The 27,614-nt window shown below is 45.3% G+C and overlaps 3 protein-coding genes and 1 long non-coding RNA gene across 5 annotated transcripts in view; 3 read left to right on the top strand and 1 right to left on the bottom strand.

Annotated features, from left to right (window-relative positions):
* LOC149352896 (uncharacterized) overlaps window positions 1-27,614 on the top strand; it is a 152,754-nt gene that overhangs the window by 11,420 nt on the left and 113,720 nt on the right. The window lies entirely within an intron of this gene.
* The window catches only part of LOC149352900 (uncharacterized), a 53,513-nt gene that overhangs the window by 22,495 nt on the left and 3,404 nt on the right, over window positions 1-27,614 (bottom strand). The gene's annotated exons all lie outside the window — the stretch shown is intronic.
* Window positions 1,927-15,631, top strand: LOC149352901 (uncharacterized). Its single transcript, XR_016290882.1, has 3 exons — window positions 1,927-3,148; window positions 7,840-7,893; window positions 9,949-15,631. It is a non-coding gene; the product is annotated as an uncharacterized LOC149352901 (long non-coding RNA).
* The window catches only part of LOC149352899 (uncharacterized), a 75,241-nt gene continuing 72,331 nt past the window's right edge, over window positions 24,705-27,614 (top strand). Inside the window, exon 1 of one of the 2 annotated variants that reach the window (XM_089582105.1) lies at window positions 24,705-24,761. In XM_089582105.1, the coding sequence (XP_089438231.1) occupies window positions 24,754-24,761 (8 nt within the window). In that variant the 5' untranslated portion in view covers window positions 24,705-24,753. The remainder of the gene's footprint in view (window positions 24,762-27,614) is intronic. The other variant, XM_089582107.1, reaches the window with a different exon arrangement.

Genomic DNA, 27,614 nt, shown 5'->3' with positions numbered 1-27,614 from the left:
CGTATGTTTTAGTGCGCGAGTATGCGCGGCTTATTGTGGCGCGAAGCGTCTTCAGACTAGTTTCATGACATTACCTAGGGAATGCTGGCGGCTCTGCACTTAGTCAGACAGCACGGACGCTCAAAGCATCATGGGACGGTGAGCTACTTGTTGCGGGACAGTCGTATTTTTTCGGGAACACGGAGTGGCAATACTAAGATGTTTCATTCCGTCAACGATGTTCGTGTGTGCGCAGACGACTTTCCCGTGAACGCAGTGTGCAAAAGTGAAAACACAACGACACACGACGCCAATAAAAGGTTTCACTTTTCTGAAATGCCTTTAAAACACTTCTTAAAGTATATAAGCAGCAAAATTTTTTTTTGAAAACATTTTTTTTTTAAAGTGCGCTTGATAAGCACGAAATATTAGTTTTTGTTGTGTTCTTTACTTGGGCAATAGTAAAGCTAGCCATCTATTATTTTGGGCGAACTTTGCATTTACATGCTTTCTGATCGTTTGTTGCAATTTAAAAACAGAATATTGACATCTGAAGTAGAATTTCACCTTCCTTGAGCTTGCATTGCTGAAAAGCTCTCACCTACGCACGAACATAGGAATTGTGCGATTACGGTGATTTGTGTAGCTTCGATCGACAGTCGCAAAGTAGCTGACAATGTGTGTTTTTAATGTCCGCAAACAGGCTAATGCCTGCACTCTTCTCTGCTTCCAGTCCTGAGGGGCCAATTTTCTTGCACTGTCAAACCTTTTCCTCACATTGAACGTGCACTGACATGATCAGTTGCAATTTTTAGCCCTTGTGAAAGGACTGTGCATTCAGAAGAGAAGGCATTTCCACGCACAGACAGCAAAGGAGCTGGTTGCAGCACAAAACACATCTCTTTATCCACGTCTTGAAGCGTGCGTGGCAGCCAAGTGGTTCGTAAACAAGGCTGCTGTAGCAGCGATCTCAATGATGTGACGTCCAAGCCATGTATAGCCTAGGACGGTTCATGTTGTTCTCAAAGTAGTGTTTCAGATCTACCAATGCAGTGTACTGCCAGCAGACAGCAATGAAGCTGGACAGCTTGCATGACTTTTGCAGAGTTGTTCTTGTCGTTTTTGTTTTATGTTGCTTGTCCTAGAAATCATCTGATAGCGACTCGATTCTATAGTCTCCATACATGTCATCCTTTTTACATATCTCTGCTTCTTCTAGGCAGTATTGCGTACCTAACCTTCAATTCCAGGAGCACCTCTGACACTTTTGCTTCCTTCGTGCACGCAGATATGAGGTGCATTCGGTGGTAAGCTGGAGCTAGATTTTTAAATTTCTTTTACAGAAGGTTTAATCAGGGTACTAAAATAACTACATTGCTAGTACTGAACAAAGCCGTCTTTTAAGTTTTTTTTGCCAGTTCTTGGCAAGTGCCTATATATTGTGAGGAAAAATTATTATTTCAAATCGGTTAGCATCGTTCATGCATTCCTGAGTGACCTTTGTTGTTGTGGGACCTCATTACACTTTGCACATTTTGAAGAAAGGCAAACACAAGCAAACTCGGTGGTGTGAGGTTGGTCAAATACAAAGGATGTGGTATGCCCCAAAACTGCATTTTCTCAATAGTTGACACAGTCTGTGAAACAGTTTGTGGCATAGAATAGTCGCCAGAGACTGTTGTTGGTAGCCAGTGCCATTTCCAGCGAATAGCAGGCTCTAGTTGACCCTGACCCTGAGCTGAGTGTAAATAGTCACACTGCCTCCTCTAGGCATGTGTTGTTCTAATATCAGGCCCTTGTGTACCCAGAATAAAGTCAACATCAGTTTGCCTGCAGGCCACTCCATGTGCAACCTTGTTGGTTTTGTGAATGTGCTGTCCCAGTCAAAAAAAAAAACCATTGGAACCAATTGGATTTCCAATGGGTTCCAATTGGTTCCAATTGGACGAGTTCAGTTTCCAATGGGTTCCAATTGGAATGGTGTTCCAATTGGATGGTCCAAATGGACTATCCAATTGGACCATTTGGGTTTCCAATTGGTTCCAATTGGAATAGTGTTTCAATTGGATGGTCCAAATGGTATTCTTTTGCGCACTGATGGTACCGTTCCCATGCTACGGGATGGTTATGCAAGTTAGCTGTTCGATACAGTCGTTTTTCCCTATTAAGAAGTCTTTTAAGTTGTCTATTCAACCATTCGTTGTTAGAATCTGATTTTACAATGAAGGACGGAATGTGCATGTTTTTCAGGGTTAGCATAGTGGTCTTAAAAAGTTCCCAGTTGCCATTGACCGAGCGAGAATGATAAAAATTCTGGAAAGAGCTGTAGAATTCTGATAGTGCATGGTTGATGGCGTCAAAATTAGCCCTCTTGTAGTCGGTTATTATCTTTTGCTTTGGGGATCGTTTTTTAATGGGTAATGAGAGGCAGATGTGAAGTAAGTTATGATCGCTAATGCCTGGTAACGGGAATATACCTTTTACGTCTTCGGGGGAAGTCGTAAGGAGTAGGTCGAGAATGTTGTTTCCTCTTGTTGGGCTTGTAATGACTTGTCGTAAGTTAAAGTCAAGCGTTCGGTCGAGGAAATGTTTTGCTTCTGTGGAAGGTGATCTATTAAGCACTGAGAGTAGGGGCCAGCTAATGTTCCGGAAGTTAAAATCGCCAAATAAATATATGGGGGAGTTTGAAAAGTTATTTCTGATACTGGTTAAAGAGCAATACAGAGCGTCACAGAATGTTGAATCGCTATCCGGTACCCTGCAGCAAATGCCAAGAACAATTTTTCTAGCCTTGTCGTTCAAGCATGCCCACGTGAGTTCAAGAGTGTCGTCGCTATTGATATCAGATGATTATAGGGTGTTCTTGATAGCTATGAGGACGCCCCAACTTTTTTGTTTTTCCTGTCGTGCCGGTATATAGTGTAGTTAAGATTAGGGAAAAAAATTTCGGAATCTCTGATGTCTGCGTTCAGCCAAGTTTCAGTTAATAGCACCGCATCAGCATCAACATCAGTAATGAAACTTTCCAGATGATCACGTTTTGGGATTACGCTTCGGATGTTCGGGAACGCGATATTTAGATCAAGGCATGGCGAAGGGCACCGGATGCTTACAGAAGATAGTACCTGCTTTTTGGAGCATCATCTTGTGCTTTCAGAAATGCTTGCGGGTGAAGGCCCTGCGCTTTTTCGCGTGCTGGTTGCCATGTTGGTGTTCTCTATCACGCTTTCAGTGGTCGGGTCGTAAATATAGCAATTATTGCCTATGCAAAGCTTGTCAAAAGCCAGTTTAAAGGCACATTTCCGTGGGTGAATGAATTGAAGTAGTTTGGAACGTGCCTGCTGGGTTGGAAATTCAAAATCTTCTCTTGTGGAGTAGTTGGTCCCTTTAAGTTTTCACCCACAGGACAGAATGCTCTCTTTGGTTTTAAACTGCGTGAATTTTGCAATTATGGGGCGCTTTTTGTTGTTGCAGTGATTTCCAATGCGGTGGGCACGTTCAACGTTGTTTTGGTCAAGATGAAGGTCGAGGTGATTGGCACAAAGTGCCACAATTTTGTTTTCCGATTCAGACCATGATTCCATGCTTTTGTCATCGAGGCCTAAAAAAACAAGTTGTTATGGCGCATTCGGTTTTTTGCATCAATGCTTCACAGCAAACTGCTGTAAAGTCTATGCAGTTCTTTTTGGTGCAGCTGTTGAGGTTAGGTCTCACTGCCAATCACTTCCCAGAGGTGGATCCTTTCCATTACCGACATCACAATTTATTCAAGTGGCAGGAAAAAATGTTTTATTTCTTAATCCAATTCTCTAGGCAGTAACTGCATCTTTTGCTGGTGAACAATCATGAAGATATAGCTAAAGAGCGGAACTAATTTGTGTGAAGAACAAAAATTGGATAGAGTTGTAATTGATATAGTATTCTTTCACTTTCTTTGAATTATGCCTTGAAAGACTTAGTGTAAGGCAAGGTGCACATGTGGCTTGCACTCATAAGGATTCCTTGCCTCATACGCTTCCAGTGTGCCTAATGTGTCGCATATGTCCACTCTGTTGTTTTCTAAAAATTCCTGAGACCACTTCTGCCAAAGCAAACTATAGGGGCACCACAGAACCAACTTCTACTGGGTCCCGTGTCATGCGTGCAATGCAAGATATTTTAGAGGGACACTGACAAGGCTGTGCATCATTCGTTTCAAAAATGGATTCGTCATTTTGAAATTTAACCATAGTGTGATTGATGAGTTTCCTTGCTAAAGAAGTACCTATAGTTAAACCACATCCTCAGTTTTCTCTTTTGATGGGCTAATATCTGAACATGTGGTGTAGCAGTCTTTATAGATTTAAGTTTTTTATTCTCTACTAGATGCTTTTTGTTGCTATCCCAGCAAGCTCAGCAAGCATATATCTTGAAGTCTGAAAGACTGAGAGATGCATTGAATGGTAGTTTGTGTGTCATTGATAAAAAGCACAAAATTACCTGAAATTTGTTATAGTTTTATTGATGGCATCCCCTTTATCCACTGCGCTTATACGCCCATAGTGTTGAAAAGGAATGTGAATACCTTAGCGTAGATGGACCGTTCTGCTTGGATGGAAATGGTGCTGTTTGCTAAGGCTTGAATCATATCGCTTAATACAGAGGTGGAGGGCAAAAAAACTGGTGCTGCTGGGTTGCAAGCAAACACGGTTGATCCCCACCCACTGACAGAGACGAAGGTCCTCAGACAGACGCTGCAGCAATTGCTGGCTTTGAGGGTCTGCCCGGCATTGTTTAATTTGTTGAGGGCATCGGGCCCGTGTGCTAGGCTGTGGCGGCTGTACGCTGCATCTGCCTTTCTATAAGCAACATTCCTCATCCCTTAACCCCAGCGCATTTTCCTGGTTAACCTCTCCCCTTTTTCATCTCCCTCTCTTCATCCTCTTAGTGAGTAAGGTGGTCTAATGCATGTGCATTGTACCTGCGCAACTAAGATGGGACTAGGCTGTAAAGCACCCTTTGGAGCTCAACAAACAATATTTCTCCATCCGTCCATGAAGCAAATAATGTCTTGTTTGTCCTGTTTTCTTGAGTCATTGTTTAGTGCTTTTCTTCAGGATGTACAGTATCCTAAAGGAAACATGACCATTTTAATGCCTTGAACTTTGACAAATTGCAAACCTCTTCTTTCTTTTTTTGCTATTTCTAGATATTGATTTTATGCCCAGTTGCTCTCAATGGCATGCTTTTTCTTTTTCTTTCAGCTGGTGTACTACAGCTCAGAATGCTCGAAAAAATGCCTTCAGTAATCTTGTTCCAAAATTGGGATACATTACCAGAAGTAGCTCTCTTGACTTGAGCCATCAGTCACTGAAACCAATTGGGTGCATAGGGGATGTTCCCCCCTCTCCTTCCTTTGCCTACTCGATCAAGGCTACTAATTCCTCTCCATAGCAGTAGAAAGAAACGAGGCATTATATTGCAAATATAGGAGATATGGCTCCGCAGAAGAACTAAGGCCATATGAGGACCACCCCACAGGGTTTAATGTTCAGTCATGCATGGTAGGGCCCTCTGAAGTACCAGAGCTTTGAAGGCACAAGGGTGAAAGATCTGATCACCATCTAGAGACTTGATACTGCAGGTGTGCTATAAGTAGCCTGCTGTGCATCTTAACAACAAACATAATTGACACCTTTGACAAGGACTGTAGATTGAGTTTTATCATGAGCCAATTTCCAAGGATGGCAAGTTTGGTACAGAAAGGTAGCTTTTGTATCTGCCATTTTTGAAGGCTATAACTTTGCGTGGAAGTAGTTAATGCGGGTTTCCTTAATTCGAGAATTTGAGTAGCCTGAAGCGATGTTATAAAGGCCTGATGTATATTGGAACAGTGATCATTTTTCTTTTATTTTTACTTACGTGATCACCTTCCTGCTGGTCACCGATCTGACAACACATTCAGGGATAAAAGTTCTTCAAAGGATGAGTTCTACATATGCATATTTATTTATTGAAACAAGTGTGAAATCGTAAAGGAACAGGCACAAGGTCATCACAACTAAGGTGAACATGCGAGACAGGTTGGCCGTCCTCTTCAGAGTGCCGGTGGGCCCAACCGTGTACCGCATCAGAGCAAAGTGGAACAGGGGCAAAGGAACGTGCGTGTGGTGCATCATGTTGTCTGCCTTTTCACTTCATTGGGCATCCATAACGGACTCACTGGCATTGCGAAGAGCAGCGCAGCATTTGACTTGCATGTTCACCCTAAATATGGACGAGTTCTTGAAGTGTAATTGATAGTTCATGGTATTCCTGCAAATTTAGTAGTGCCGCATTGCAGTAAAGTCCTAGTTGCTGGGAGTATTACTTAATTTAGCTTGCAAACAGTAAAAAGAGCACTGCAGTGTCCCGAGCTTTCCTCTACTATGCTCCTTGCAAAGCTGGGTCTTTGTCTAGAGTTTCGAGCTCAGCACAAGAGCAAATAAGTGTAGCAATTGGCATGCTGTCAACGACTTATGACAGTGTATGGAGAAGGCATGTGCTCAACAAATTACTGCCACTTGCTCCTCATGAATAGCCTCTTACTTTTCGGTACAATTCATCAGTTGAGGTTGTGTATTGATGAGTGCTGCATCACCTCAACACAAAGTATACAATAGAACCCCTCTATATAACGTGACTCGGACCAGCAAAAATTTTTACTATATGAGGGTCTTGACCACATCAGTTGTTGGTGATGGCATATGGCTCTGAGGATGCTCTGTGGTAATTAATTGGCAACTTACGCCGCCGCGCGCCTCAGTGGTTATGGTGCTTGGCTGCTGACCCAAAAAACGCGGGTTCGATCCCGGCCGCGGCGGCTGGAATTTCTTTGGAGGAGAAATTCTAGAGGCCCGTGTACTGTGCGATGTTAGTGCACGTTAAAAAACCCCAGGTGGTCGAAATTTCCGGAGCCCTTCACTACGGCGTCTCTCATAGCCTTAGTCGCTTTGGGACGTTAAACCCCATAAACCATAAACCAACCACTTACTGAACACTGTTTTGGTTTATAAAATAAACACTAAAAAATACATTCCATCCTTACTTTTTTTAATTTATCACATTTCGTGTTATCTCATTTTAGATTTTGTTTGCGTCTTGAGGAAGGATTACATATGCACAAATACAATGCAGCTACGAACATAACGCGAGATTGATTTCATTTAAAAACAAAAGTTTTGCGTGAAGACGTCATTTTTCACAGCCTCAGCAACGTTTAAGTGGCAATAGTTAAGCGTGCGACACCGTCGAGGCGGTACCGCTCGCAAAATGCCGCCGCGCCTCCGTTTCTTGCAGCCGCTTCCCAGTGCTTCACACTGCCATGCTGCGAATGTTTGCCCTTTTCTTCCCTTTCCAACTATTCACTCCATTTTTACTGTTTTTCCTTTCTCGACGACCCGTGCCTCCTTCTTTCTGCGTTCATAAACAGCTTTACTTTTTTTTTTTCTGCATGCTGCGCACTTCTCCTCACAGCTTATGAGCTTTGCGGTGAAGCTGTCTCAAAGAGCACCGTTTTATCGTCTTTTGTATGCATTTATCTCCGAAAGTCGGCCTCACGCGTACTGCGTTGTCATCATTCCGCGGTAGGTACATCGCCACATCCAAACGCTCTTTACAATGGCCGTGTTTTTGAAAAAAAAAAGTTTTTCTATAACCCCCCCAAAAAATGTAGTCTTTCATGAGAGTTAAATTGGTACTGCGGTTTCAGAAATATACTATACCCGAGTTTGCTATAGCTGGGTACAACAATGTTTATACATATTGCAGCAGTTAAATTTTTGTGAAGTAATACACGTACTAATGCAAAATATTCCCTTATCCTCTCTTTTTCATTGGCAGCGATTTCAACAACCTTGCAACAGAAACTCCACTGCCTCACTCAGCGATTCCTGTGTGAGAAATTCAAATGCACTAAATTTTTATAGCTTAGAACTACTGATGATTTTTTGTTCAATAGGTTCTAGTGTGATTTGCTCAAGACTTGAAATACATGCATTATATTTTTGTTATATGATTATATGATTTGTGTCGTACACCTCCGTACCACTAACCCGGTGTGATTAAGTTTTATGACGTGTGGTTTCCGGGAAGTGTGCATTGTGTGGCATTTATTCAAGATACACTACTTTCACTGCTCTAAATTCAAGCAGTAATATCTTATGAATCTCTATCTATTTTAGTTGGCTAACTCTCGTATCGCTATGTGAACAGAGCTATCTAAATAAGTGTAATAACTGGGAACTGCACCACATTTTGAGCTCTTCAATGAAAAATCGACGTGGGCAGCAGGAACAAAATTTTGTATCTGTATCTTTGCAGTCTTCATCAAACAAGAATGTGAATGGCCCACAGAATTACTCATGAACACCTGTTTGTATCTCTCAGCTTTTGAGAAGAAGCGCTTTGATAACCAGATGCGTATCTTTCAAGATTTGAAAACTGTGAGGGCATTTATGTCATCCTAACAAAGTGAGCACTACTATCTCCCCGATGACTGCACTACGTTGCCAGCAGCTACAGCAAAGGAGCTGCTGCGGCTTGACGAGTACCTGTCGGAAGACAGCAACCTCGAAAAGCAGCTGTTAAGTCACATTGGATGAAAATTGATTGCTTGGGTCTAAGCATTCATATGCACTTTGCTTTCTTTGGGTGCAGTGCTTCTCAAGGTTTGGGGGGACGGACATGCTTTCTCTTGGATTCCAAGAGAAAGCAAACGTATCAGGGGACGGCAGAAAGTTAGGTGGGCGGATGAGATTAAGAAGTTTGCGGGGATTCAGTGGCGGCAACTGACAAAGGACAGGGTTAATTGGAGAGACATGGGAGAGGCCTTTGCCCTGCAGTGGGTGTAGTCAGGCTGATGATGATGATGATGATGATGACATGCAAGGTTGTGTGAGGAATTACCTGCAGCTCCTGCTGACGGAGGAAGCAGCACTAGGGTTCAGTTGGAAAAGTTCACAGGGCCAGAAACTCGCATTTGAACAGCTCCAAAACGTCCTCACCATGATGATTAGTAAGGCACATTGCTTTCTATGATCATGTAAGAGAAGTAATAATGAAGCTGTCGAGTTGATGGCATACGCAGCTCTTCACAAATGGAATGATTGTTACACCCTGCCTGCTCTCCGATACGTGTAAAAATTATGTATATTTGAGGTTGACATTTTTGCTACAACTGCAGTGCTAGATATTTTACCCATGTGACGAATTGTGTGTTGATTGGGAAAGGAAGCACTGTTAATCACCTATGCTTCTGTTCAATGCCATCATTTCAATGGCAGTATTGCCTTCATGAGGGCAGGAGCAGGGCGAGGCGATGCTTGATGTAATTTATATGAGCTCAACTAACCGAGAGTGCAGTAACCTGTGCCTTCTGAGTAGCCAAACACTGGTAGAAGGCGAAAGGAAAGGTTGCGATAGTTGAGATTCTTCCCTTTAATTTTGAGGAGCAGTTAATGGGAAGGTTAATAGTCTTAAAATTAGGCCTTCAGTTTCATGTTTTTGTGAAATGAGAGAACAGCAGTAAAGTACTGCTCTTTTTTGGAGACACACAAGGTGCTGTCCTTATCAAACTGCAGTTGCTGGGCATTTTTTGTAGTGTCCACACTTGGGAGAAGCATGTGCTTCTGGAGCCTCAGCTGCCATCAAGTGCAGTGTTTGCCTAAGCATTGGCCTACCATTGCTGCACTTCCAGATATTTTGTGAACACCTTTTAGATAAAGGTGCTTCGTTTAGGATAATTTTTTTCATACCAAAGGGTATTTTTTTGCTATGGGCAAAAACTGATGAATACCTTCTCACTTTGCTAAGGGTGGAAAAGTGGATGGCCTTAAGTTTTGCCTCCTGTGATCAGTAATGCCTGGCACTGTTTTTCAACCTGTTTTACCTACACCGGTGTATGTCAAAGTAACTGAAATCAAGTTTTCTTTTTTTTTTAATTTTTCACAGACTGTATCAAGAAAACTTGCTAACCAAGCAACCCTGAAGGACATCAGCGGAGTGATAAAAAGGTGGCTTCTGGGAGCTCCAGGCCCCAGCGGAGGCAGGAACAGGCGATGAAATGCTGTGCATGCACTTGAGCTCAGGAAGTAGGCTAATTTGCTTCTGGCGCACAGTGGTACCAGATGCGGTGCAGCCATGTTTATTCTTGCTGATGCCGTTCCATGGACGAAGGCAGTTTGTGCAAGCCTTAAAGAGCTGAAGATGGCTGCCATTTGAGCCTGGTGTCTAACCTGCTTAGTTGCGCTCATGCTCGCAAAGCTCTTCATCGCGTGAGCAGAAGCAATGGCGCTACACGGGCCCCCATCCAGCGCGAATGCGGGGTTTGCGTGAAAAGTACACATGAGAGGGACAGAAAAATCCACCCCAAAAAATGGTATGTACAAGTTTCTACAGGCTGGTCAAGATCAGGCCACTGGTTCCATGCGGGGCCATCGGATAGGCGGTGCAAATTCAAGAGAGCGAACATGGCTGCTTCTGAGCGGGCGATTGCTGCTACAACGTCTGCGTGTAGGCGGTGTGACCAAGTAGGGAACGTCGCCCAGGGCAAACATGGTGGCGCGTTCACTGCATGCAAGCGTGTATCTGGACTGGCTAAGCGATGGGCTCGATGCGGCCTCATAGGCTGAGAAGGTTGACAGCCAGCGACGAGAAGGGCAGCATATTTGTGCTGAAGTGCTTCGTATACGGTGGTAAGGCCGAATGCGACGCAGCTCGCCATGAGGTCTGAAGATTGGTATGAACAGGCTGCGGTACTGGCGACCCAAAAGCAGCGACTTACGTTCCAGGGTGCCACTTATCTTGCGGTAGGTCCATGGCAAAGCAGGAACTCGAAGGTACAGCTGCAGTGTGCCAGTTGCGAGGGCATTCAGGCTGTCCTAGGTCACCAACTGTGTGGTGCACAGTGGTACCAAATGTGGTGCGGCCACGTTTATCCTTGCTGATGCCGTTCCATGGATGAAAGCTGTTTGTGCAAGCCTCAAAGAGCTGAAGATGATGCCTGCAGTTCAGCCGGGCGCCTAACCTGTTCTGTTCTGCTCGCTCTCGCAAAGCTCTTTATCGTGCGAGCAGAAGCAGTGGCGCTACATGCTTATTTTTTCTTACATGGTCAACTTGACGTCTTCTGACCTTTTCGTGAAGACATTTTTCAGACGTTTTGTGAAAGCACAGAAGCACTACTTGTGTGAAACTTGCATTATCTATTCTAGAGTGCATTAATGGTGTGCTGCAATGCATACTGGCAACTGAAGCTGTTCGCCTTGTTAATTTTAAACCATGCTTTTCAAAAGAAGTGGAGATGCCAAAATTTTCCTTCGCTTTTGCTTCTGGAATGATGCGCATGACATTAATAAACATTGATCACTACATGGAGTTTGTCAGCACACAATAGACAATTTTTAATTGCATTTTTTTTCTTCTGTTCTTTCAGTTTCAGTTGCCAGATGATGGTTGCAACGTTACAGATGAATATGTGATCCCGTGAGGAGTACAAAAATTGTAGTATAACCATTGCTTTGCCATTTTTATTATTTTGCAATTTTTGTATGCCTCAGTGTGAGTGGATAATCACTTGTGATGTCTCAACCATGTTTAGACTGCTGAAACTGGAATTGCTTGGAAGAACAGATTCAGTTATAAATTAGGTTGCGCTGAATTTGGTCGAAGTTAAGAAATGGTCACAAAAAAATGCACCCAGTATCTCCATAAAGTAAACATGTAATCTCAGTACTGGATCTGCACTTTTGCCGACAAAAATGCAAAATCTGTGTCATCTTGAGATTTTTTTGCTTTCTGCTTTTTTTAAGCACCTAGTCAATGAATGTTTTATTATGCCAGTTGCTTCTTCCAATCAATAGACTTTTCTCATCATGCTGAATTTGTAGAAATGTAAGTTAGATGCTAATATCTGATATTTGCATGCTACTGGTGTTATCAGTTATGCTCATTTAAAAGAGCATAATCGAGTTTTATGACGGTCTTTGCTTTTACGTTCTTTAGAATGCATGTAGTGCCGTCTTTCCTTCGTCCTGTGGTCATTTGTGTACTGCTCTTGTACTTCTAAGTTTGCCTTGCCAACCAGTCCAGTAGCAAGGTTTATTCCAGAGGGTACATGCCAGCATGGGAAAGGAACATTGAGCCCCAGAATGCAGCCACCGGGATTTTATTAGTCACTGCCATAACCTCGACTTTAGATTTGGATGCTACAGTTTGTATTGCATCAGTGTGTTCTCCCAGGTTTCACTCTTAAAGTGCAGTGCCCAAGTAACAAAGAAACAAGCAAAGATACGACTTACTAGAAATAAGAAGCCGTTATCCAAACTTCACTGCCAACGGATACCGACCGCCTGTGCGCGACAATTCAAAACTGTATACTCGGAATTGACGTACCCTGACTGATTATTCCAGCCGCGGCTTATGAAGAAGTTATTGAGAAATGGCACACTTGTCACTGAGGCCTACTTCTTCTCGCTCCACTTAATAATGCAAGAAGAGCAGAAATGACGATTCTCCCAGTCGTTGTGCGATTATCGGTTGTTAGCGAAGTAGACGAAGCTTTTGCATTGCGCTGGTAAATAGTGCATAACGAGCCGCAAGCAGATGATGAGGGGTCTAAAGCGCTGAGAATTTTTGGTCTAGCTTCTCTATCCACCTCACCTGTCGCAGCAGTGTCAAATATGCTGGCAGCCTATTTTGTTCTTTTTGCCTTCTTCCTTTGCAAGTTGGCAAAGTTTCTACTTTCTTTTCTTCGCTGAGGCAGTTTTTCCCTCTCAGACTTGCGTTTTAAACCATGCACATATGCCATTTCAGGAGTTTAGGATTATCGTGTTTTCGCACGCAGTATTTTGCTGGTAGAAGCCTACTGGTACAACCCTGGCTACACCCTTGCTCTAATTGTGATCTGCCGCTTGGCGTAGGTGTTGAAAAGACTTTTAAATGCCCGACCAGATCTACCGTGGCTGGCCTCTTTATTTTCTTGCAAATCGAGCCTTCGGCTGGGCGCCGTTGTCTGTGCGTCTTCAGCTCGCACATGAAGATCCTTCCAGCTTTGCTTCACAAGCGCTATATATTTATATGACTATATTTTATATAAGACTATATTTGCGAAGTTCTGAGTTATACTCCGAGCACAATGCTCTTTGCCACGATAGCAATAGACAAAGAGGTAGCACCTGTGGCGTTCTGACATCACATTAAAGCGCACCCATCTCCCCACCTTCCCAAATACAGCTGGAACTGTACCAACAGCTTATGGTCTTGACGGTGGACTCGTCTGCGTTCATGATGATGATGATCTGCTTCTTCTTGAGAACGCGCCAACTTCGGTAGACCTAACTCTTCGTATGCTCCCTTATACAGAGGCAACGAGGCGAGGACGTGTTAGAAACCAAGACACAACACTGCACAGTATAGACAGTGTTCACCTTAGTCGACAATATGACCTGGGTCTATCGTACACCCCAGCGTCTGCGTTGCGCAACTAAGGTGGTCATGCGGCACCAGCACTGTTGGCCCAGAAGTACTTCAGGCAACTATAAGAGATCGCGCCTTTATGACAGATCTGGCCAACGCTACCGTGGTCTTGAGACACCCTCCATAAAGACAGCGAAAGAACAGCGGTGAAACTACACTAGCACTGGGAGAGTTCTCGTTGCCGCTCCAGGCATTGCAAAGATTTGTAAGTCGCATAACCCTGTGACACCACCGTGTATCAGGCACCGAACGTCTGAAAATCATATGACATCTGGTATGGGGGGCTTCACGGCCAGGAGCGTACATGGGCTGTGAGGGCCGCTGCTGTACGCGTAGAGGAGTCAGTATTATATCGCACCACCTGGGCCTCAATAACCTACAAAGACATCGTAGACCACATGCACGTTTTTGCATTTCACTTCCATCGAAATATTGCCTACAAGGGAGGGATTTGGTCTTGCGACCTTGGGATCAGTAACCGAACGCCAAAGCCACTGACCCATCGCGGCAGATGAATGTCGGAAACCCATCGTCCCAGAGAAGAAAGAGCTCAGCTTCACTATAAACGTTGTGAGAGTAGCGGAACAACGTGTGCCATTTCGGCTGCAGTGCCGAGGGGCAATTGTCCAGAATATTCCAGTTTTGAGGGTGCAGCAAATTACCCAGAGCCTCGTCAAACTGCATAGGTTTATTCGAGCCCGAGGTGAGTCATTACTTTTGCGAAATGTAAGCCTTCCTCGGCGCTCACTGTCTCAATTATAGTTCACAAAAGGCATAAAAAAAAAGTACGACTATTCTACAGGAGACGGCCTGTCTATGCTCGTGTTTCATTTCAGAGGTCACGCAAAATAAACTCTCTCTTAAAACTGACATTGATTTGCAAACAAGCAGCTGATGGGGCTCAGCGAGCTGTGACAACGTGAGCAGAGAACGAGTGGCCGAATCACATTGGGAGGACCTGGTCGAACGCTGCTCGAAAAATACACGCATTGGGAGACATCACTTTCGAGCGTCACTGACTGCTGTCTAGTTGACTACTGCTGCCAAAATCGGCTTTGGGGAGGTGGTGTACCTAGGCGTTTCCAAACTTCCCCATCAAGACAACGATGGGAACTTTAGGCCTATACATGAATTCTACACATGATTTAGAAGTGTTAGAAAAATATTACCTAATAACTCCGTTGGACGACATAACGTGTATTACCTGTATACGGGCTTTGAATGTCGTATTTAGATATCAGAAGAATTGGAAGAGCTTCACAGGAATATTCTCGGTGCTACATATGAAATATTTCCCAGGATCACCCTGCCTAGAATTACAATGTTGCGTCTCATTACTGAAACCCAAGCTTTCCACACTAGCTATTGCCTTGGTGTGCCCGTACAGCACTCAGTAAAGGCTGTGTGCACTCCATCCACGCAACTTATTTCCTTTTCTCTTTCTATTTTACCCCTGTGTTTTAGTACATTTGCTGATCGCATAGGAGTTATTACGAAGGCATGCTACGAACTTGCTGTCCAGTTTTGGCCACTCTCTCTTTGACCGTTTATGCACTTATGTGCCTAGGCGCATGTGCCAATTTTAATCTTTACGCCACATAAGTCTACAACCCGTACCTTGCACCACAGATAAATTCTGCAGTGCTGTCGCAAAACGTGGCATGCAAGCCATATTAGGCATTTTTAAAAAGCTCATACCCAGGAATACTGGACAAAAGCATTTTCAACTGGAGAGAGTTTATGAAAGCAATTTTTATATGCTTTTTTTCACAGTGTGGGTTGCAATACTTCAAGCTCATCAATGTACAGCCGCGTCAAAAATTTCTCGGCAACACTGCCGGCTTCATAGCAGTATATTCTACCTCTTGAGACGCCTAGCTATGAAGGTGCCAAGATTCTCACATGCGAGAATGATATTTCTCGTTCTCTCATCTTTGGGGCGTCATATGTGCCCCATTACACAACTCAAAAGCAGGCACTGTGGCCTGAGAACTTTTGCCGCACCCTGCACGTCTCCCCATAGAAGCATGGTGATGACTTCACGAAATGCTGCTAACACCTCTTAAAAACTCCCAAGACAGCTGAAATGTTGTCCAACAACTTTATTCAATATAATCTATTTATTGAGGAGTTCACATGTATTCAATTGGCTTTTACTTACCAATTCTCAAAAAAATATACCTACCACGGCATTGGATTATTCGGTGCCGCTCTAAAAACCATCCTGAAGTGCGAAGTATGTCCAACAGTTAAACATGCGCCGTGTTTTCGTAGAAGAGAGAACAGCTGAAGCTTAAGAATAAATGTGCCTTCCCCGCAATGTGGCAGTGCAAATAAGTTTTTTTTTTGCGAACAAATTGTGCTCAACATTGCGGTAAAGAAAAATATTAATAAACACTTTGCACAGCTCAAAATGTGGGTGGTACTATACCGATGGCACTGTGGGTGAGCAGCAAATGAAGCTGTGGTGCTGAGGGCAGTGTAATATAGGCTTCATTTTTTGGGCACGGCAAGCAAATTTTGACTCTGGTCAAATATACATGCTCGTGCTTCACATGCATGGTAGAGGATAAAAGCAAGCTACTTTTCGCTCGTCTTCTACAGGATAGCTGAAATTCTATGCAGTATGCCTCACCACTCGAGCTGTAGGCCTGAGGGTAGCTGTAGATCCGAGGTGCTGGCTCAAGATAGTCACGCCCTGTATTTTTTTTAAGGCCGTTTGAAAAGAATGCTATCCAAAACCAAGCAGTTAATTTTATACGGAGCTGCTGCATTCATCCACTTGTACGGCCTTATGTACTTTCCTTTTGAGTCAGTGTTTTATTCCTCAGAAGTTGCGCTGTCGCAGTTGATATCAGTGGCTTAGTAGCAGCGCAGCAATTTCTCACAATCTACTTCTCTGCAACAGCGTTACTAATTCTAATGAGTGACTCAGCTTTCAACTCTTCAAAGGATGTAAACAGGGACTTCAGATGGAGCGAATGTTACAGCTATAGTTTGTGTAGCACTGATACAGCTTAACAGAAACTAGTTTTCTGAACTACAAACTGTTAGCAGCGCTCGAAAATATTTCCACTTAGTGTAAAAGAATTGCTAAGGGCAATAGTAAGTTTAAATCTATAAAACCTCTTAAATTCCACGGCGGTTGCTTCTTGCTCACTAAGTGCCGCTATGGCGTTGCATAAAAATCACAAAAGACACAGTTGCTTTTGAATTCAAATTTAATCTGTATGGCCACCATTTTAAACACGCATTTATTCATAGCGTATATAAACTTATCGAATCAAAAAGACCAAAGTACCGCCTTCACCCAACACGCTCATCCGGGTGCCGTAATGGTGGTCCAGAGTGGTAAGGACGTTGGCCACGTCACACTGCGTAGAAGAAAGGGAGTCCATGTATCAAGAAGGCAAAATAAAACTGGTTTTTCTGAAATCATGTTCCTTTATTCCAGACTTTTTTACGAATTCCATTATGATAGTGCTGATAAACGCATATGTTTCTGAAAACAAAGAACGTTTGAACTAAATTAACTGACGGGTGGCCAGCATATCTAAGGCTAAACAAACACATCCAAGATGAACTCCGAAATCCATCAAAATAAAACAAGGACGTAAGCAAATCATACTCTAAATAAACTCACAAAATTAAGATAGACAGCTTTTCTTGTCATGTAGAATTCAGAAACAAGCAACCTCTAAAAACCCTACTCGATTCTAGGTTCGATTCTGCGGCATTCAGAAAATGAATTACAAATAAACACTGTTTTGCGTTCACCAACGCTTCATTTCAAGCCGGCTCCAGACATACACTGTAAAATACGCTGTCCTCCAATTAAGCCTGGCAACAAAACTTGGCATATTTGTAGTCGCATGCTTGGTCGAAAGAAATCCGAAATGGAACATACCGTATTTTCCGGTGTATAAGACGCGGCTTTTTTTCAAAACTCTTGCTGGTGCGTCATATACAAGAGTGCGTCTTATATGCGAATTTTTCGGCTATTTTTGTGAGTTCAGAAATTACTCAGGTTCATGTTCAAGTTTTTTTCACCGGAAAAATATCGCTACCAATAACGCGGTTGTAACACGGCTATAATACGGGGAGCGCCATGCGCAACTTTTCTAGGTGAACTTTATTATGAAACGGCGGGGATGATGACTTCCGGGATCATAAACACGCGGCCGTTTCTGAGGCCCCAAGCAAAAGTAATGTGAAATGCCAAAAAGATGGCGAAAATCGCGCTTTTCGCCATTGTCAAGACAAGCCGGCATTTTTTTGTAGTCTCCCTTTGCACTTTGTTTGCTCTGTGTATGTAGTACGTGCATTGGCCCAAGAGAATGTTTCAGCTGCATTGCCTCCAGAAAGGGGCAAACTTTTTGATAGCGCATCCGAAGATGAAGACTTCGAAGGTTTGAAGTGAAAATAAAATGTTGTAATGGACATAAGGAGAGTTCTCGCGTTTTTTTTTTGTTAAAACGTGGGCGGGTACGGCATGAGTGTTGCCTTATCGATCACTTAGCGTTGCTTAAGAACTCACAGGTACGGTGCATTTCACGATGGTCACACAAGCATGTTTAGTTAAGCCTCACTAGCCTAACTGGGTAAATTGGGGTGCGTCTTATACACGGGTGCGTCTTATATGCCAACTTTTTCAATAACAGCCTGCATATATGGCAGGTGCGTCTTATACAAGGGTGCGTGTTATACACCGGAAAATACGGTACGAATCACATTTCACTCCTTGCCTACGGGACAGCCTCTCGAGCCCAGGCGGCTGTGGCGCGTGCGTGGACTCCGCGATCCACTTTTGCTCGCAGCCAGAGCTGATCGCGAAGGCCACGGCACGTGCATTTAGAAGACTATTCCCACCTGGGTCTTGAAAAGTTCGGGTGCGGCCCTTACACAGATTTATTTTTTTTAAAACATTGCCTTCGGGAAAACGGGGTGCGGCTCATACACGGGTGCAGCCCTTACACGCGTTTACACGGTAGTTGGCATCTACTGAGCGGCCCTCAACCTTCAATGGTAGCCACCCGCCGGGTTTTTTCCCAGTCAACCACCCTCAGGGTGTGCATCCCTCCGCCAGTTTCAGGATGTCCTCCGTACACGGAAGCCACTCTCCGGGTTCTTCCAGTCACATCCAGATTGTGGCCTCTTCCTCCTCTCGCCTACAGGAGCTGAGGGGCGCCACATGCCAGCTGTCACAGGTGGCAGATAGGTGGCAGGTGGCAGATGGTGTACACAACACTACAGCAGAGGACGCTGGGCTCTTTTTCTTCAAGGTGGTGCTTCTAAAGCTAACGCATTAAAAAAAGGTACAAATTCGCCTTCTAATTCTTTTGTGTCAAGAATTATTTTTAGAGCGGCCCTTACATTAGAACAAGAAAATGACCTCGGATAAAAATAACCAGCGAACTGCACAATCTTCTTGAGTGTGCAAGAAGGTTGAATCTCGTATACAATGAAATCTTTCGGGTGCAGCTAAATTACCCGACTATCTGTTGTAGTACAGAACATGCCAGAATAATAGTTATGCCCGGTTTAAATACGGTTATACCCAAAGGTCGAATGATGGCTCTGACATGACTAAACAGACGTTCTCGAGTCTTCTTCCATGGATAACAAGGCAAGCGCGGCTACGCGGCGTTTATATACGCGTCATACATTGTCTTCCCGCCACGTGACCTGACAGTCGCGGCACCCCGACGAAACTCATTTAAGGTGAAGTTTTGAAGGTCAAGCAAAGGGCAGGCCACTGTGGTGAATGTTTGGTACAGATTGTACATGATAGCACTTTAATTTGGCTAAAAATGGTCGATAAAAATGGTCGCCTACATGCCCACCTCAAAGGCAGGTGCTGCTGATAAGTGGCATGGCAGTGGCCTGTAACCCACGCGATACACACCATGTGAGCTTCCCTCAATAGTTCCCACATTGCCTGGTTGAAAAGAGGTTTGCAGTTACAATATTTTTACAAAGAGCCCCTTCGCAAGAAGCCAACACCCCCCTCCCCCTCAAAACACCACCCAGACCACCCACCTGGTGGGACAGCCCGCTCAGCTGCGATCTCCTTGGCCTCCTCGGGATATGACGCAAACCTGTGGTCTCCAAGCCGCAGCATGGCCAGCCACACCAGGGGGCCTTTCTTGTGCCGGCTCCGGTGCTGCATCGTACTGTGAACGTGCTGAAGACCCTCGCGGCGAGCATACGCCAGAACCAGCTGGCAGTTGGGCGTCAGCAGGTCTGGGTCACCCATAGATAGAACTCTGTCGGCTTGGCTGCAGCGTGTCTGCAGATGCTGGCATGGCACGGGGAAGAATTGTGAGAGGTGGCAGTAATACTGGCACCAAGACGATAGGTGGGAGTAACATTGGCACCAAGACTATGCTCAAGCTGGTGCAGCAGAGCATGTGCCAAGTGCAGTGACCAACCGAAACACGTGGAACGGAACCAAGCCACATTTTTTCTGCATCCATTCGCAACTGCTGCAAGCAACCAAGGAATAGTGCGAACCACCAGCCCAGGGGCAATTCTGTTTTCATGGTGCCAAGCCAAAAGCCAACACTGCTGGGAATGTGCCAGTTTTGTCGTGCTTGCACCTTCGCTGCAGAGACTGTCACACTGCCAATGTTTCACACCAGCTTGACGCTGCAAAGGGCTTGGTTGTGGCACGTATAGACCACGGACCAATGAAACAAACACAAAAGACAATAGAGTGCCCTCTGAACAGTGCAATAAAGGCCCTGAACAACCTAGTATTGCAAGCAGAAAGCTTAATAGAGGCCACTCCTAGCTGCTGCTTTCAGACGACTATATGCCCCATTTTTGACTCTTGGCGTGCCACTCTCGCATATCACTTCTGCTTCTTGAGGGCTCGGTGCGGGCTGCAATGAAAATATATCTGAGCATACAGTAGAACACCAACGTTAGTTCCTGGGTGCTGCAGCCAGTCCTGCTCTAGCTCCCATGGAAATCAATACTATACAAACTTGGCTGCTACGTCACAACTCTGACAGCATGCCGCATGGTACATCGCAAAGAAAGTGGCAGCCTCTAAAGCAGTGTGGCACGCATGCTGCTCCTGCACCTGTTCCACTCGCACTCACATTTTTTCCATGTGCTGAATTCAGCTACTAAGCTACAAGGCTGCTTTGTTCACGATTCCCTGAAAACCATAACAGTGGGGTTCTGTTTTAAAATGAAATGCTAAATGCCGCAACTCGCGCAGTGCATAGACATCGTCACGAGCAAACATGCTTTGCCATGGTAGTCGGGTGCAACTATTGCTCCTCCCAATTTCATCGACTCTTCAGTTCACTATTTCACCCTATTGGCTGCCTACCTTTTAGATGCAAACATAGCAGCACACAAGCATATCAGCTTTGGCAGAGTTGCAAGCTAAGTACTTAATGGAATGCAGGGTGATGTTCCGACCGCATATTAACCTTCACTCTAACACTCTTAAATGGAAGACAGATTGCTTCCGGATAGTGCCCACCTCCAAATATAGGAGCAACAATGTCGAATGCCAAATGGCAAGCACATCTCGGTGTGCTCACAGTCACATATCTACAGCCATCAACAGTCCAATAGGTGGTGTCCAATCTGAACGAGCCGCAAGGCATGCTGGGTACTCCGACTTCCGGGTCTTTCGGCGAGATGCGCGTGTACGGCGCTCTGCTTGAAATGCGGATTTGCCAAGCTTAAAATCGCTACTAATAAGTTAATACGCGCGAATGAAGTCGTAAAAAAGGTCAGCATGCTCTACGTGCATTATTATGCCCACGCTCGACGTTCCGTATTGGAATTAAGGGCGGAAAAGCGTTGTAAGTGCGAACGTTTCGGCATGCGTCGTCTGTTCGTGCTGAAGTTTAGGACGCTTCATTCACTCGCTGAAAAGTCCGCTTCTTGTTGCGGTTATCATATGGCTGCTACATAGTTCTCTAATATATATTAGAGTACATATTTCCTAGAGGTTTCGCGCTTCCAGGCGCTGAATATATGGACTACCAGCAACCGCAGCCTAGCATTACGTACGAGCGCACATTGTAGCAGGGTGGCTACGACGGCAAGGAGCTTGAACCGTGCAAATCCGCGGGGGACTTTCGGTACTTTTTCTATACACGCCGCGGTGGCCTAGCGGTTAGGGCGCTCGGCTACTAAGTCGGAGGACCCGATCCGGGACTCGGCGGCCGCGTTTCCGATGGAGGCGAAGCGCGAAAGGCGCCCGTGCGCTGCGCGATGTCAGCGCACGTTAAAGAACTCCCGGTGGTTCCAATTAATATGGAGGCCTCTACTACGGCGTCCCTGATTGCCCACGTGTCGCTCCTCCTCTCGAAAGTCTGTGAACTTATCAATGTTTTACAACCTTAGCAAGGGGCACAATCTGTTTTATTGTCGGTTCCTGTACTTGTCAGCTTAATTGCTTTCGTTGCATATTTGCTATGCTTTATGGAATAATTACTGCAGAAGCTGGCATTATTAACAACTCTGTCATGTGATTTAATTTTAGTTGAACTGTAATGCAAAAATGCAACTGCATTACAAATGTGTTGAATTTTCAGCACTACTGTAGTCTTTCTGCCTGTACGAATTATGCCCCGACAAGCATGCACCGAGACTTTGTGGCTGAAAACCTCCACTTATGTGCGCCAAGAGCCCAGATGGGAAGTTACATGGCAGCTATTCCAGCAGTGAGAGGCGTCACTTACTGCAGCTTTGGTGGATGCACAAGAACTTTTCTCACAAACAAAATTGACTATGCATAGTTATGCACTGCAACTGCACTGCAATGCATTTCACACCCTGCATGGTGGTGTGGGACATTACAAGCTATTTACATTTAACTTGCACCTCTGAATGTTAAGAATTTCTGTACTCGATTTCCCGATGCTGGTTGCCGCTTTAGGTAGATGAAAAAAATGTACAAAAATAAATGCTTTGTTTTGTGCCATCTCTTGAACATTCACTAGCTTCAAGGATGTAAAATCAATGTCGCTTCCCATGAAAGCAGAGGAGAGCCTGTAGCCATTTTGCTGTCGTGTACTTCGTGCTCTGAGCCTAGTTGAAGGAGAACCACCAGCCTGTGTACAGACAGATGTCTCCAATGATTGGCACCTCAGCTGTTGATGCCTAGCTATGTATAGAAATGTGGAGATGTACAACTTACGCACTGTATGCACAATGTTCAAGGTAAGGTAGGTAAGTAACAACACTAGCAGCTAGGCAAAAGATGAGCTTGCCTTCTGTTTTTCCTAATAAAAACCTAAAGCCGAAACAAGGCATCAAAGCCTGCTACAGAGCTTCACTACAGGCACCACAACACGCACTACAGCACTTGTCTCTTCTCCTTTCTTTGTTTGTGTTTGCATGCTTTGGTGCTGCTCCTTTTCTTAGATTCAAAACGCACCAACTAGCCCCAAAAGAAGTTTTATTGAATGTAAACAAAGTCAGGCACAAAGACAAAACAGTAAGCAGGAGCCAAAAGCAGAACAAGCTCTTGACGTGGGCAGCTTTACTGTTGAACTGCAAGAGGAGCAAGTTTCTCAGCTATTAACGAGAAACTCTTCTTGTCCTGTAGGTATAACATCATATCTCAATTGTCTTGCAAAACCTTTTGCAGCGCATTTTCTACAGCATGTAATAAATGAGTTTAATGCAGGAGATCTTTGTGACAAATAGTAAATTATAATAAACAGTATGGTCGAGCGTAAAAAAAATATCATGCTTCAGCTTTTACAGCACACACAGAAGCTTGATACGAGTTGTTTTCAGAATCTTCTACAAGTCCCTGTTACAAAGTCTTGTGCAATGTTGAACAAAAGGCGTTTGCATCCAGTTTTAGCTTTGGCGTTAACAATGCGGCACAGCTTGCACATTGATAAACCATCCCTAAGACACTAGTGATACCAAAAAGGCTGGAATGACTGAACACAATGCGTTCCTTGGCTTTTTAATAAAAAAACGTAACTTTATAGCATGATTATTACTCTTGATCGTTATGAACCCAACGACCACTAGACCAGCCTCTGCCTTCCTTGTACCATCTTGCACTTCTTGAAATCACCAATGCACCTCTCAATTAGTCAATCATTAAGTGCAATATTACTACATGCAAGCATGCAATGCATCACATATGCAAGCTATAGATGTAGACATTTATTTACTTCATGTGCATGTTCAGCACATAAACAGTGTGCGAATGACACTTTGCTGCACAGTGAGAGTTCAGTATTATAGTATTTGTCTCAGACGTCAATTCTACTAAGTTCTGTACAATGAAAGGTGAAAAACAGCTAGGCTATGTTGGCTGCCATTTATTTTTAATTGTGTTATCCTGAAGTGAAGCTTTTCCCAACTTACTGACTCAGAGTATGAAAAGAAAGGCGGTTAATAATTCTTATCACTTTCTAATGCGATCACCTCGTCTGTCAGCCTCCTTCTCCGCACACAGGAAACGAAGAAACATTACTGCAACATGCGGGTCCACACAAACAGGGAACTTATGTGTAACAGGTTGCTTAATTATAATTTTCGACACTTGCTGCGTGCTCATGTCGACTAGTGTTCTGGTGAAAACGTGTTTCAGTTTGAGCATGAAATTAGCGAAAATGGCCTCATAGAACAATTTATAACTCTTACAAGTGCTCGTAAACATGCCTTAACACTGCGACCAGAGCAGTGCCAGCGAACCAGATGCCGCCGTACGTGGCCGCGGTGTCGCCGTTTCGACAGCTGACGGCAGTAACAACACACGCCTTAAGTATTAGCTATGAATTCGAGCTACTCGCATTCAGCGCAAATGTCTAGGAATAATCGTCCTGTCCTTTAACATCTTAAGTTGTCACGCTGTACTGACGGAGGCCGAACACCATATATTTGTAAACATAGCCCGCGCGGTGCTGCCGCCGTCATGTGAGAACGGTTGTGGCACATAGCCGAAGTCTTCCGAGCGAGAAATTGGTGCTCCTTAAGGAGATAAACAACCTACTTTACCGAATTCTTCAACTTCCACAACGCTCTCAAACTCTGCCGCCAACAAAATGCTCGAAGCACAGCATAGGGTTGACCGTCGGGCAATTTCCTCACTGGCGTCCCAGAACCCTCCTCGCAGCGCCGCCTCTCCTCCTCCGCTCTTTTCTCCCTTCTCCTCTTTTTTTCTTTCACGGCTGTTGCGCTCTTCGGTCTATTCCTCCGGCGAGTCTGCCTCCGCGCACCGCCGCCGCGAATCTGCGCGTCTTCTGAACCGCGGCCTGGTCAGCGCGCCTCTCAATGTCCTGACGCATGAACACGTAGGTGGTGGTGGAAACGTTTATTGCCAATGATGTAAATCGTAGGGGGCGCCTGGTTTGCCGCAAAAGTTCGCATGATTACGAGCATTGGTCTGGGTATCGGGCATGCAGCAGTATTTGGTATTGAGCAGTCCGGGTTTGTAGTTGTCGCCAATGTGCAGCCTGCGCTATGGTGAGGGACGGAGCGGGAGGTGCGTATTCCCTTCTTTTGTCTCGGTAATACGAGAGAATATCACGGAAGGAGACCAGGTAGTGCGCGGGCCGCGGGCGAACGGACAATCGTGTGAATCGCCCTTTAACGCCATTTTAAGTACGTGCGCAGTCGCCTTCTTTGCGCGAGGAACGTGCCGGCCACACAAATGGCTCGAAGGGCAACGCGAAAATCGCGAGCCGGCCGCCCTAGAAGCTCGCCAGGAGCAGAACAGCTGTGAAAGACAATACGAGCAGAATCGCTTTATTAAGGCGAAAGCCTTTAATGCCTCATACTGTCGTGAGCAGGGAATGCACTACCTGGTCTCCTTCCGTGATATTCTCTCGTATTACCGAGACAAAAGAAGGGAAAACGCACCCCCCGCTCCGTCCCTCACCATAGCGCAGGCTGCACATTGGCGACAACTGCAAACCCGGACTGCTCAATACCCAATACTGCTGCATGTCCGATACCCAGACCAATGCTCGTAATCATGTAAACTTTTGCGGCAAACCAGGCGCCCCCTACGATTTACATCATTGGCAATAACCGTTTCCACCACCACGTATACATTGAGAGGCGCGCTGACCAGGTCCAGAAGACGCGCAGATTCGCGGCGGCGGTGCGCGGAGGCAGACTTGCCGGAGGAATAGACCGAAGAGCGCAACAGCCGTGAAAGAAAAAAAGAGGAGAAGGGAGAAAAGAGCGGAGGAGGAGAGGCGGCGCTGCGAGGAGGGTTCTGGGACGCCAGTGAGGAAATTGCCGACCGTGGCAGGCAGTCTGCCAGCGGATCGCAACGGCGCACTGTTCTTGCCGTTCCCTGTACTTGCTGGCACTCGGAACATGTTGCATTCCGTTGCAGTGAAGTTTCTGCAGGTTGTGGCAGCGCACAACATCCTTTTTCCAGCAATGTGAGCGCCAGTATTAAGAAAAGAAAGACCGAAACCGCACGTCTGCAAGCAATTCCTACGCAAACCAAACGACAGAAAAGACCCGGAAGTTCAAATTCACGTGACAAAGCTGCGCCGTGACGCAATGTCCGCCGTCAGTTGGACACCACCTATTCAGTTAAGAAATTCCACTACTCCTGGCCACCCTGTACATTTACAGCAGGCAAAGTCCGAATCCAGCCAAAATCAGGCGACCTGCTCAAGGCACAAGTCATATCCTACTGCAGTTACAATTGGCACACTGTCAAGCCAACCACTGAAAGTGAGCTAAAAACGGACCCTGGCTTTGCCATAGGCAGCTTGCTAAAGCAACACGGCCGACTTGCAGGCGGATCGATTGACACTCCCTTGGCAACTTTCTCATAGGCCCTGAAGGAGAAGGCATCAGTGGCAACTGGTTCACAGGTGCTGTAGCGGACACGTGAACCGGCCGAGAGGGAGAGAGAGTTAACGAAGGAGAGGCCCTGACGTCACTTTTTGTGAAGCCGCCTCGCAACCAGAAGTTGGCTCGCCTCTACTCCTCCGTTTTGAAACGGAAAGCTTCACTAGGCTCGTCAACATCCGGTCTGGCGTGCGCCGTGATCAATTTTAGCCACAGCTGTGCATGCGCGAAACCGAGCAACGTAACGCAGAGCGCAGGTGGCCGCGACTGCTGCAGCCGTCGTCGCCGCCGCGCACTGACTCCGTCGTCTGAGCGTCGGCGCTTCTACTCCTCGCCACCGTTTTACCCTTCGCCGCTGCCATGCGGTCGCCGCCGCCGTCCCATGAGGAGAAGGTTGTTTCCCAAGGCGTTGCGAGAACGCCTGAGCGGCGGCGGCCATAGAAGAGATGGCCCTCCTCGCCACCGCTTCAGTGAATGGTTAGGACCACACAAGGTGCATATTAGCAGTGTAGTGGACCCCCAGCTTAACAGAAGCCCCCTGCTACACTTGCCTTCTCTTGGAATCCACTCTCAAGGGCCAGCAGTTATCTTGCCTTCGCATTGCATGCCCTACATTAGCCCACTTCTTCCTCTTGATTTCGACTAGGATATCATTAACCCGTGTTTGTTCCTTCAACCACTCCGCTCGCATCTGGCCTCTTAACGTTGCACCTATCACTTTTCTTTCCATAGCTCGCTGCATTGTCCATAACTTAAGCTGCATCCTCGTAGTTAGCCTCCACGTTTCTGCCCCACAGGTGAGTACCGATAACCTACAGCTGTTGTATACTTTTCTCTTTAGGGATATTGTTAAACTGCCTTTCATGATCTGGGAGAGCCTGTCATATACGCTCCACCCCATTCTTATTCTTCTAGTTATTTCCATCTCTTGATGCGGATCAGCAGCCACTGCCTGCCCTAGACGTATTATCTTTAGTAGAGGTGTCTTTAGAAGAGTAGACGTATTCCCTTACCACTTCCAGAACTTAGATACCAATTCTGAAGTGTTGTTTCCTTGCTAGACTGTTGAACATTATTTTTCTTTTTGCACGGGCAAGCTGGGATGCACTGAATGCCGCCCGTCTGATCCTCAGTTCTGAACGTGACGAGGGAGTGTTTCGTTACGTTCACGCCTAATGGAAAAAGGCAAGTTATCGAAGAATTTTTCTGAGCAATAAAACAGGCTAATCTCAACCTGACTGCTTCCTGATCACGGTGTACATCACTTTCTGTTTACTCATAATAGTTCAAAAATTTAAACGACCTTTTGCTGTACATTGCTGATACTTGTT

The sequence above is a fragment of the Amblyomma mixtum genome, chromosome 3, assembly GCF_055824585.1.
Source record: "Amblyomma mixtum isolate Tamu chromosome 3, ASM5582458v1, whole genome shotgun sequence".
Taxonomy (NCBI): domain Eukaryota; kingdom Metazoa; phylum Arthropoda; class Arachnida; order Ixodida; family Ixodidae; genus Amblyomma; species Amblyomma mixtum.
The sequence above is the reverse complement of the archived record's forward strand: the minus strand, read 5'-3'. Positions and strand labels throughout refer to the sequence as shown.